Source organism: Gracilinanus agilis, chromosome 1 (genome assembly GCF_016433145.1).
Source record: "Gracilinanus agilis isolate LMUSP501 chromosome 1, AgileGrace, whole genome shotgun sequence".
Taxonomy (NCBI): domain Eukaryota; kingdom Metazoa; phylum Chordata; class Mammalia; order Didelphimorphia; family Didelphidae; genus Gracilinanus; species Gracilinanus agilis.
Window position 1 is genome coordinate 502,250,258 of NC_058130.1, and position 12,837 is coordinate 502,263,094.

General features: G+C 40.7%; 1 protein-coding gene across 1 annotated transcript in view; it reads right to left on the reverse strand.

The window, feature by feature from the left end:
* The window catches only part of DNAJC5B (DnaJ heat shock protein family (Hsp40) member C5 beta), a 54,279-nt gene that overhangs the window by 19,623 nt on the left and 21,819 nt on the right, over positions 1 to 12,837 (reverse strand). Inside the window, exons 2-3 of the mRNA XM_044657988.1 lie at positions 6,008 to 6,221; positions 2,672 to 2,846 (exon numbers count right to left, since the gene is read on the reverse strand). Of these exons, the coding sequence (XP_044513923.1) occupies positions 2,672 to 2,846; positions 6,008 to 6,221 (389 nt within the window). The remainder of the gene's footprint in view (positions 1 to 2,671; positions 2,847 to 6,007; positions 6,222 to 12,837) is intronic.

Below are 12,837 nucleotides of genomic sequence, written 5' to 3' on the forward strand. Positions count from 1 at the left end.
TGGACAAAAATAATGACAGACAAAAGGGTCCTGGATGTATCTTAGTCTATAATCTGACCTTTGAAACGGAAACTGTGAGCATTTCCATGCCGGGTCTGAAAACAGTGAGGGGTACACAGATTAATGACCAGCCTTTCCAGTCACCCTGGAGGCAGGAAACCTGGAGGAATTTGGCTCCTGCTATGAATACCTGTTCCAAGAAGAAATCTGCCACAGGGATACTTCCAGCTGGGGCCATTCAATAACTGGGTGGAACTTAAACAATCAAACAAAAAACAACCAAACAAACCCAAAACAAATTTAACAAAAGGAAAGAACATAGCTTTTCTGAGAACTCTGCATTGCACCATTTACTATGTGTTAGACTCCCTAGCTTTGGTATTTCTATTACTGAAGAGGAGTTTAAGGTGAGATTTACTCATGGATGGCAACTATCATACTCTTCCAGAAACTATCTTTAAACCTGAACCAAAGACTGAATTTGGAACCAGATAGTTCACTGGTCTAAGTCTGCTAACTTAGATATTTCTTATATTTGGACATAAAGAAAACTTTTAGAAAATGTGGTGATATGTCTTAGTAGGAAGGAAGGAAGGAAAGTGAGAGGGGAGGAAAAAAGGAGAAAAGGAAAGAGGGAAGAAAATGAGGGGAGGAAGAAAGAAAAAAGGAAGAGATCATGAATGAATGAGAGAAGGAAGAAAAGGAGAGAGGGAAAGAGGAAAAGAAAGGAAGGGAAGGAGGGAGGAAGGAAGAAAGGGAAGAAGGAAGGATAGGAGGAAGAGATAGGAGGAACAAAGATTCATTAAGTGCCGACTATGTGTCAACTACTATACTCTGCACTTTAAAAATCTCATCATTTGATCTTCCTCACAACTCTGAGGCAAGTGCTATTATTTCCCCAGTTTTACAAGTGAGGAAACTGAGGCAGATAGAATGTGTTAAAACTTTTGCTTATTCTGGAGTCCCTTCTAGTCAGAATAATAAGTAAGGTTATAAGTAGCCAATATAAAGGAACAAGAGCAGAAAGTAAAATTGCAAAGGAGAACCTAGAAGTCAGATACCAACTATCCAAAGATCAAAGGAGTATAATTTATAAATTATATCATATGTATGATATAATATATATTATACACACACCAAAATTCACATTCTAGTGATAGGTGCTGAATCAGCAGAAACCACCTAGGCAGGGCAAAATCCAGACCTCCACAGCTAGGGAAGGAAAACGGCAAACCGCTCCAGTATCTTTGCCAATAGAACCTCAAAAAGGGGTTGTGAAGGGTGGGATGAGACTGAAAAACAATTAAACAACAACCACCACAATGTGCAATGTTGAGCTGACCACACACCTTAGGAGTGTGGATCCAGACCAAGAGGCCCTTGGGGAGGAGGCCAGGTTCCAGATCCGGCCTACTCATGGCTTACCCTAGGAAATAAGCTCTCTGAACCTCCTATTTCCCTTCCTGAATATATTCTTCTATGGGATTTCTTCTAATAAATACCAGACAGAAATAATACAATTGAGAAAAACCAAGGCATCTAGATGATTTAGAGAATTTTGATTTCCTTCTATTTAGGAGTCTTAGACTGAGCATCTGAAAAGGATCCTGCCTGAGGAATTTCAAAGCAAGGCCCATCTTCTTCCCTTCCTTTCCTCTTTTCTCCACCTTTTTGATTGTGTTCAACTCTTGGTGACCCCATTTGGAGTTTTCTTGGCAAAGTTACTGGGCTAGGTTGCCATTTCCTTCTCCAGCTCATTTTACAGATTAGGAAACTGAGGTAAACAGAAGTTAAATGACTTGCCACAGATCACACAGCTAGAGCCTGAGGCTGGATTAGAATTTAGGGCTTCCTGACTCCGAGCCCAGCACTCCCTCCACTGCACCAGCTAGCAGCCTATCCCCATTCACAGGATCACAGAGCTGAAAGGGGCCTTAGAAGCCATCTGGTACAGTGTCCTCATTTTATACATGAGACCCAGAGAAATTAAATGCCTTACCTCTAGCCAGAGAAGTTAAATTACTTACCAAGGTGACTTACATAATAAGTAGCAAACCAGGATGTGAACCCAGGTCTCTGACTACAAATCCAGTGCCCTTTCAAACTACATTTCACCGTTCACATCAAGCAGGTTCTGAACCCAGAGCACTCACCTATGTTCACAGTTGCCATATGAACAACACATGCAGTTTAATACTTTACCTGCATTATGCTCTTGGCATATAGCTATAAAATATTGCCTTCCCTCTCTTATTTATTTTGGATTTGTCCTGCACATAGCCTGTTTGGCCATGTTTGTTTGCCTCTTGTTTCCCGCATTAGACTGTTAGTTCCTTGTAGGCATGGGCTGCCTTTTGCCTCTTGTTGTGCCCCCATCACTTAGCCCAGTGCCTGGCACATAGGAGATCCTTAATAAATATTTATTGACTGATTGGCTGAACTATCCCCTCTCCCAGAGGGGTTCCCCTTGCAAGCTGGGAGCTAGGTCCCTGCCGGTTACCTAAAAGGGGGTGTTCAAGCCTGGAGTTCCATGGGCTTTCAGCTAGTACGATGGCAGAGATCCAGGGAGGGCCCCAGACATTTAGCAGCACTTCCTACCTTTCACGGCTAGGGCCTCGGCCGGGCCTAGCCCAAACAGGCACTGATTCTGTAGAGACCCATCTTCCCATACCTTTTTCCATGTCGTGCCTGATCTGCTCCTCTAGGTCCTCCGGGGACACGTAGAATTCTGCTTCGGTTCCCCGTGGGGACTTGGGCCGACAGCGTCCACAGCAGCAGTTACAACAACAGCAGAGGCAGCAGCAAAAGTAGCAGCCCGTCAGGATGCCAAAGAGCACAAACAGCGTCTGGAGGAGACAAAGAAAGAGAAGGGAAATTCCCGAAGAGGTCACAGGAATCCCAGGGTCTTGGGTCACAGGGCCAGGGTTGGAAGGGAGCTTAGAGGTCATCTCAGGAAAGTCAGATGCAGAGAAAGGCCCGCCATCATGCTGAGGGACTTCATGTATACTCTCTTGTTTATCTTGACAATGAGCCTAAGGGGTAAGTGCTGTTAAAATTCCTATTCTACAGAGGAGGAAACTGAGGTAAGAGGAGGTTACATGACTTGCCCAGGGTCATACAGCCAGTACGCATCTGAGACCAAATTTGAACTCAGGCCTTCCTGACTCTGGGCCATGTGTTCCATCAACTGTGCCACCTAGCTACAGGAGCTGACCAAGGGCACACAAGTAGTAAGCCAGCTGTGGACTCAGATTTTTTTTTTTAAACCCTTGTACTTTGGTGTATTGTCTCATAGGTGGAAGATTGGTAAGGGTGGGCAATGGGGGTCAAGTGACTTGCCCAGGGTCACACAGCTGGGAAGTGGCTGAGGCCGGGTTTGAACCTAGGACCTCCTCTAGGCCTGGCTCTCAATCCACTGAGCCACCCAGCTGCCCCCCGGACTCAGATTTTTGAACCCGAGTGAACCCTGTGATTCCAAGTTCAATATTCTTTACCACTATGCCATATTCTAGAATACCATAGAATATGAGCTCTGAAGAAGTTGGCATAAGTCCTAGAAATTATGAGGATCGTCATGGCTAATGTTCACAAACTTGGGACATGCTCTATAGTACTGTAAGTTTTGCTAATTTTTATCTCCTTTATCCTCACAACCCACTGAAGTAGATACTATGATTATCTCCTCCATTTTACAGATAAGGAAACTGAGGCTAAGGTTAAATGACTCAGCCAGAGTCCCATAGTTACAAAGTAGAAATCATAGATCTCACAAAAGAAGGGGCCTCAGAGGCCATCAAATCCCCAACCTCTGTTTTACAGATGAGGAAACTGAGGCCCAAAGATGTTCTAAATGATTCACCCAAAGGCTCACAGGTAGTAAGCCAGATTTTAAACTCAAGGCTCAGGATTTCAAGTTTAGCACCAACATTGAGGTCAGAATCTCTCAGAGTTGGGGAAGGGTTTCAGAGACCTACAGAGTCACAGCTCACCTATCATAAATTGGCTGTCCCAGACCTCCTCCCTCCCTCCCTTTCCACCCCAACTCTGCCCCTTCCATCCAGAAAAAGAAACCATAAATATCAGAGTCCTCTGGAAATATGTATTTCCCATCACAGAACATGATGACCAGCATTCAAATGCCTCTGAACAGAGGTAACTTCTCAAAGAGATGTCCTGGTAAACAAATCTGCGTTCACATGCATACACATATGTGTATATCTGTTCCTCTAAAGTTTCCCTCACAGATTTTCTCCCTCATCTCCATCTGCTAAAAACCTTTCTCAGGTTCAGTTCAGGCTCCAGTTCCCACAAGAAGTCTTTTTGGATCTTAAACCCTCCCCTCTCCAGCTGAAAGTAATCTCAGATTTCCTTGAAAACATAAATGCTTGCTGTGAATACTTTCTTTGTTCTGAGCACATCCTGCATTACTGCACACTCATTCATCAGTATCAGTTTGTTTCCCAATGCCTAGTGCACTGTCCAGAGTGGGCACTAATACATGTTTTCCCAAAGTAATTGAATTGATGTTCTCCCCTCTCTGAGCCCAGATAGTAAGAGAAATGGCCAGCAATTAGTCCTCCTGAAAACGATGTAATCCCAGAGGAAATCAAAAGGCCCTTTTCAAACAATTCCATTTTGAAGTATTTCTGGTAGAGGCCAATCTCTTCTGACTCTATGCACTGCTCTTTTCCCTGTGCCCACTGCTTCTCTGGGGCCTGCAGTGATGAGGCGACTCCTTCTAGGGCCAGGGTCCCTACTGGATTCAGTGGGGATTTCTGAAGTCCTCGATATGTGCCATGCCCTGGGCTCAGTATTAAAAGGACACAGACAAAAATGCTACAGTCCCCAACTTCAAGGACCTCATGTGCCCATTCATTCCCAAGATGGGGACTGCTAGAATTGATTTATATTAGCATTTCATTCATTTGCTTTTTCTAATTTTATTAGGTTTGTGGATGAAAGAAGGAATGAGAATGGCATCCAGCATGCAAAATTTGTTGGTGATCAATTAAGTTTGATCCTTGTGTGGATAAGAGCCATCAAGAACTTGACTGATAGTAGTTTGGTCTATATGTAAATATAGGTATCATGGCATTAGGCTTTACCTATATAGAGAACCATGCACAAACACGGATATATGGTGACCTAAAGCCACCATCATCACATGAGTTTGTGTTTATATTGGGAATACTTTGGAAACTAAACCTGGTGGCTGTGTATCCAAGTGGATTCTAAGTCATAGAGTTCCTAAAATGCAGATTCCCACCCCCCCCTCCCCACTGCCACTATCTATCTGCTTAAAATTTTAGTTCACTCTCTCTGTCTCTGTCTGTCTCTGTTTCTGTTTGTCTGTCTGAGCACATCTGTCTGTCTGTCTGTCTGTCTCTCTCTCCCCCTGCTCCCTCTCTCTGTCTCTGTCTCTCCCCCCTCTCCCCCTTACTCTCTCTGTGTCTCTTTCTCTCTTTCTCCTCTCTCCCCTTCACCTGGCCTTCTACTTCTCAATTCTTACCTTTTGCCCACTCCCTCAGAGAGGGCTCAAGGTGAATGATTATGACACGATTACCACAGATCATCTCCTAGATTATTGTTGTTTCTGTAGACTGTGCTATATATAGCAAAGTACACAGCTAAATTTGTTCTAAAATAATTTATTAAGCAGTCATCCACAAATGGAATTTTTTTGGGGGGGCTTTAAGAAATGACTCATTTTTTATTTAGTCATTACTGGAGGGGAAAGGGGAGCCTGAATTAACCCAAAGCTCCAACTTCAAATATAATTAATATCTTGAAGTGTTACAAGACATGCTGTGTATTTTAATTGTTTGATCAATTAAAGCAGAAAGGAAAATTCCTCAAATAGCACCTTTCTGGGAAAGCGATGCCTATGAATGCTTGTGAGACTTGAATGATAGTATAGTTAAATACAAAGGTTTGAGAATTTAAAAAGTGATACACAAATCCAAGATTTTCAAAAGGAGAAGCCTTTAAAGGAAAGAAGTAGTCTCACCTTTGCCCACCAGCTGGACAGCATGAAGTAGGTGTTAACATTTTCCTCTCCAAACTGTTCTGCCACATAGAGTCCCAGTGACCCATACTTATCATAAATATTTCTCTTTGTCGAATCTGTCAATATAGTGTGAGCATTGTTGATCTCTTTAAACTTCTCGGCAGCCTCAGGGTTATCAGGATTCTTGTCTGGATGGTGTTTCAGAGCCAATTTTCTTTTGAAAAAATGAAAAAGAAAGAAGGAAAGGTTCTGCTTGATTAGAGGCATGTCATAAATGATCTATATAGACTAAAGGTTGCTTTGTACATTCTCCAGGTCTGTGGACAAGCATAGGATGGTAAATTATATGATCACAGTAGTTTAGTACTAGTAACTAGAATTGATATAGTACTTTTAAGGTTTACAAAAAAATTTTTTTATATTATATTATCTCATTTGATCCTCACAACAATGCTTTATATAGAAGGTGCTGTTATTATTCTCATTTTATAGAGGAGTAAACCTGAGGTCCAAAGAGGTGAAGTGGTTTTGTGAGGGGCCCAAAGGTAATAAGTGTTAGAACTGGGATTTGAACTCAGATCCTGTCAGCATTCTTTCTACTCTGTTATATAGTTTTGCCCAGGATGGCAGGATTTGAACTTAGGGCTTGCTGATTCCCAATCCTATTGCTTTATCCACTTTGATAAACTTTTAAAGGGAAAGAGAATCTGATTCATTATCTAATAACTCTCTGAGGCAAAAGTCATTCCCCCCTTTCTGACAGAGAGACTGATGGACAAAACATTGCCTCTAGACCCAAAGAACTTCAAATTCCCCCTCTCTCATTTGCTTGTGGGCCAGTCACTTAACTTTCTCTGGGTCTCCATGTCTTTGGCCTCTAAGGTTCCTTCCAGTTCTCTATTCATCATTCTCTATGTTACAGATAAGGGGAGAAGGAACAAACCTTTATTAAGGGCCTGTTGTATGTCAGGCAGGAGATCTTATCTGATCTTAACAAACAAACCTGTGAGGTAGGTGCAGTTATCACCCTCATTTTACAGGTGAGGAAATTGAGGCAAACAGAGATTATTAATGACTTCCCCAGAGTCCCACAATTAACAGGTGAGGCCCACTCTCTCCACTGCCTAATCGCTTATTTAGGAGAGGTATCAGACTTTACGGATGCCCAAAGGAGGCAGTGATAGCACTCAGGTCTTATGGCTCTTAGACTAGAACCCTATTCCCCATCCAAGCCTTAGGATGCCCAGAATCTCCTGAGTTCTAGCAACCACATTTCTCCAGATATCTCCCCATGTACCCTGCCTTCATGAAAACATTTTCTAAAAGATTAAGCAGCAGGCTCTCAAAAAACCACTCTGCTATTCATTGGTGCAGATGGGGCCAGATTTATGTCAGAGGACATTACCTCAAATGAGGGGGTGTCCCCACAGTGTCATGCTGTTGGATCAACCAATTGGCTCAACCAATAATTCATTTGGGGGAAAAATATATATCTGTCCAATCAGATTCTAGATGTCATAGCCACACATAGGAGGTAGTTTGGGTGGTTTCCTCTTTTTAGATATCACAACCCCAAAGTTGCTGTCTACATCTAGGCTCAGCAGAGCCATTTTTCCTGCCACTGATCCCTAGGTTAGTGCCTCACCCTCCATCCTCTTTTATTATATAAACTACTCCAGATTAGCTGACCTCCAGATCTTGTCCTCCTATGAACTCAAACACTTTCTCAAGGTGAGATGAATGACTTTTCTCTCTCCTTTTCCTTTCCCAGCAGTATGATTCCTGATATTAGTATATTTCTGGTATACAAGCCACACAAAATCCTGTGATTTTTTCCCCCCTAGAATATATAAATGTCCATAAAGGAAGCATATTTATTTGGAAATGCAAAACACAAAAGGAACAGAGCTGGTTGAGAGGCCCATTATGTAAAATGCATCATTTTGGCAACACTATAAAACTATCCCCTAGTTTACTCATGATGAAAAATGCTTTCCAACTGGCAAACAGCTGGAGTGAGCAATGGGGCTTCCTTTTACCTTTCAACTCGAGAGCATTGCTGTTGTGCCCTTGGCAAGCCACTCAATCAATTCCTGTTGAAATTGAGTTTGTTGAATTTTGCAGTGATTTTGCTGCATTTGAATTGATTATAATTCTTTGAAAAAATAGGTATTGGTTCCAATTATCTCTGTGTCCTTAGCTATTCCAATTCAACTTCATTTAATACAACAAACATTAAGCATCTACTGTGAGCATAGAATATGCTAGGAGCAGGGGGAGATACAAAGTTTAGAAAAGACAAAGTTCCTGCCTTCCTGAAGCTTACAGTCTATTATGGGGATGTGACATAGATAATTATAACCTAAAATAATGCAGGAGAGATATATCCATAAAAGACATGGGAATAAATTATGTTTCTAAGGGAGAAAATTTTATCTTTTAATCTTGAATACATTAACCCACATTGAATTGCTTGTCAACTCCAGGAGCAGGAAGGGAAGAAGGGAAGGATAACATGAATTCTTAACTTTGGAAAACTTATGTGAAAATTTGTTATTAAAATAAAATAAAGATAAAACATAAAAAAATCTTGAAAACACTGCTGCTCCTTATGACCAAGCAATAACCTATGTGCTATTAGTAGCTAATCATACTACACTTGCAGACTATTAAATTGCACTCAGAATTGCAGAATTGGAAGGGACTTCAAAACCTATCTAGTTCATCTCATACCTAAATAAGAATCTCTTTTATAATAGTCATCTAGGTCTTGATTAGTGCTAATAATGAATCTTATTGGACTACTGTATTATTTTCTGCTACATATTATGTTATTATATTATATATAATTCAAATTATATTATGAGCAAATGTAATGTAAGAAGTGCTTTACATGTATTGATTGACTCATTTGATCCTTACATGGCAATTGGTGTCAACCCAATGGAAATGTGCACTGAAAAAATTGTTCAATAAGTTTTTAAGCTTTTTTATTAATATCACAACTCCAAAAGATTAAAAAATACATTTCTGATTCAAGGTTACTACAAAGTATTTTTAAAAATAATTTTTAAATGGCTGAATATTTTACCTAAACCTATACTGATGATAAGAAGAAAATATGCTTTTGTTGTTTAAAAGTGTTTAGCAGCATAAATTAAACTGTCTTTTAAAAAAATCCTTATCTTCTGTCTTAGAATCAATACTATCAATACTGTGTATTGGTTCCAAGGCAGAAGAGTGATAAGGACTAGGCAATTTTTTTTTTTGCTTGCCCAGGGTCACACAGCTAGGAAGTATCTGAGGCCAGATTGTCTTCTTTTTCAATCTTCATACATATACTGGTAGCTACAGATAACTTTATCCACATCTTAACAAATTTGCATCTCACATTCTCACACAATGAATCAAGTATAATTGAATGACCTGAGGCATTATCTAAAATCAGTAGTACTATAAATGCAATATTGTTGTCACTGCTATATTTTTCAACAGATGGGCTAAAATAAAGAGAATCATTCTTCAAAACCAGCATTAGTCAGTCACCCATGCTTCCTTATTTTTCCACCAAGAAACTGGAAGGGATTGATGTCATGGCCTTTCAAAGAGTAAGGATTTCAAGGCAGATAAACATTGGTTTTAATTTAAAATCCTCTTCTCTTCCTTGCCTCTCAATAAAAATATTAGGTGATCTTTAGATACTTTAAATCCAGACTGAGTCTTTTTTTTTCTTTCTTAGGAATATAAATTCTGGAAGGTATCATTTTCCAGATTAAGTCTGTTTCATCAACATTTTTAAATTTTTGACGAATGTTTCCACCTTCAATTCTTTTCTTTAAAACATCAGGATATTTGTAAAGACATCCAGGAATTGATACAGAGCAAAAGGAGCAGAACCAGGAGAATATTTTACACAGAGACTGATACATTATGGCACAATTGAATGTAATGGACTTTTCTACTAGTAGCAATGCAATGACCCAAGACAATTCAGAGGAACTTATGAGAAAAACCGCTATTCACACCCAGAGAAAGAACTGTGGAAGCAGAAATGCAGAAGAAAAACATATGATTGATCATGTGGTTCAATAGGGACATGACTGGGGTTTTGATGTTAAATGTTCCCTCTATTGCAAATATGAATAACATGGAAATAGATTTTGAATAATGATACATGAATAACCCAGTGGAATTGCTTGTTAGCTCCAGGAGGTGGGAGGAAAGAGGGGAGGGAAAGAACATGAATCATGTAATCATGGACAAATATTCTAAATAAAAATATAATAAATTAAATATATATATATATATATATATATATATATATAATTTTTAGAAAGCATCAGGATATTTAAGTGCCCTGTTCTTACCTGACCTGGTCACCTGTTTGGTATATTAATGGCAGTATTTTCTTCTGCTTGGTTTCAGGGCACTGTAGATCAAGAAAGGCAAATTCAAGGCATAGTGCTTAGTCCTTAAAAGAATATAAATCCCTATCCCACTCCTTGATTCAGATGTATAGTTTTCCTTATGGCTCAGCTATAGGCTGACATGCATTTCCAAAGTCTAACAGAGCATCAGCATTCTTTCACTTTTTAAACATTGTTTGGATCTCTGTCAGCTCAAAATGCAGAGAAACTAAAGTTTCTCATGTTCTTCTAAATACAGAGTTGAAGACAAAGGAGTGGAGGAACTGCTCTTGAATTAACCTGATTCCTGGGGCTAGCAGCACTCTGAGACTTCCTGGCAGACACCCTAGCTTTGGACCTCCATAGGAAATTAGGCTAACAAATCCTCCTTAAAGATCTCCACACTTTTTTTTAAAGGTCAGGTCTGTGATTTCCTCAAAGTGTATGTGGGGGATGGGGGTGGGGATGATGGGGGTTCCCAGCATGGAAACTCCCTTTACCAATTTGTTGTTGGTTCAGTCATTTCAGTCACATCTAACTATGCAACCCCTTTTGGGGTTGCTTGGCAGAGATATTGGAGTGGTTTGCCAGTCCTTCTCCAGATCATTTTACATATGGAGAAAAAGAGATAGAGTTAAGTGACTTGTCACACAGATAGAAAAAGGTCTGAGGCTGGATTTGAACTTAGGGCTTCCTGACTCTGGGACCAGCACTCAATTCACTTAACCAATATGTAACTCAAAGACTTAGGGAGGCACTTGCGGGCAGGCAGTGATAGTGGCCCAGGTCTCATAGACAATCTGTGAAGATGAAAATAAATAAGGGTATTTAAGGAGAAGAAAATCAAATTCCAATTTGGTAAAATTTCATTGAGTCCCGCAAATCCTTTTTCCAACAGGGAGCTCCCCATGTGAAGTCAGTAGTGGAGAAATGTGAGACAAAAGGCAACCTTTTACTTTGGGACTTTAAGTGCTAATGCATCAGTAACTGCTTGATGTGGTCTGGCTAAAGCTGGCATCTTGTCTGCAGTTGCTATCTATATGCTTTTCCTTGTATTTCTCCTTCCAAAATCCAGAGATGCCATGGAGCTCCATGTTGTACTGAGGCCATACTTGTGACTCTCTTTTTCTGCTGTGAACAAATGTTAAAACTCTAGGCTTCTGCCTTGAAGCTCTTGCATTTTCTTACCCTTCTACTCTAAATTCTGAATGACTGTCTCCATCCCCTCTGAACTGTGCTGCTTCCAACCCTACACCTCCTATAGAACAAGACTGACAGCCAAACTTTTTGTTTGCTTGCCATGCCTGATACTCTATGAGGCTCATGGGAAGCATCCTCTCCCCCAAACAAGAACCCAGTCCTCCTCCTCTGGTTCCAAGACTGCCTTCCCTCACTTCTGTTGCTTCAAAAAGCCTGTTATTTTTGCTAAAACTCCGATCTGTCTTAAAAGCTTCTCTTCTACTGAAAGTTAGCTGCTATGGTCTCAGGAAGGTCCCTCTTCAGCTTTCCTTGAAGTACTGTGTGCAGAAAGCCCAACTGTGAGCTCAGACACAATGCCCACTTGCTGTGCCCTCTTTAAGTTCTGGGGAGAAGCAGGAAAGGAATAAGTAGGTGCTCTCCACAGGAGATTGAGACCGGACTTTTGATTTCATTGTTAAAGGGAACTCCTAGATGAGGAAACTTCCTCTATCACCTGTTGTTATTCAGTCATGTCTGACTCTTTGTGACCCTATTTGGGGTTTTCTTGGTAAAGATACTGGAGTGGTTTGCCATTTTCTTCTCATTTTACAGGTCATCTTATAGATGAGGAGACAAACAGAGTTAAGTGATTTGTTCAGGGTCACATGGCGAGGAAGTGTCTGAGGTTGGATTTGAACTCAGGTCTTCCTGCCTCCAGGCCCAGTGCTCTGTCCACCAGACTACCTAGCTGTCCCCTTGGTGGCAGCTAGAGCTGCTTCTCTACCCATAGAGAGTCATCATCTCTTCGTTGCAGTCTCTCTGTGGATCATTAGTGCCGGAAAGAATCTTCAGGATCTTATTAATAACATGTGGGATGATCAGAGAAGCTGGAAAGAAAGCTAGATAGCTAGGTGACTGAGATGCAGAAAGCAAAGTCTTGATCCTTGAGTTGGAGTCACTGACTTTCTGTCAATCAGTATTCATAGTCGAGCTACAGTACATGCTTACAGTAGGATTATACACAGAGACTGATACATTGTGGTAAAATTGAATGTAATGGACTTCTGTACTGGCAGCAGTGCAATGACCCAGGACAATTCTGAGGGATTTATGGAAAAGAACACTACCCACATTCAGAGGAAGAACTGCAGGAGAGGAAACGCAGAAGTAAAACAACCACTTGCATACATGGGTTGATGCGGACATGGTTGGGGATGTAGACACTAAATGACCACACCAATGCAA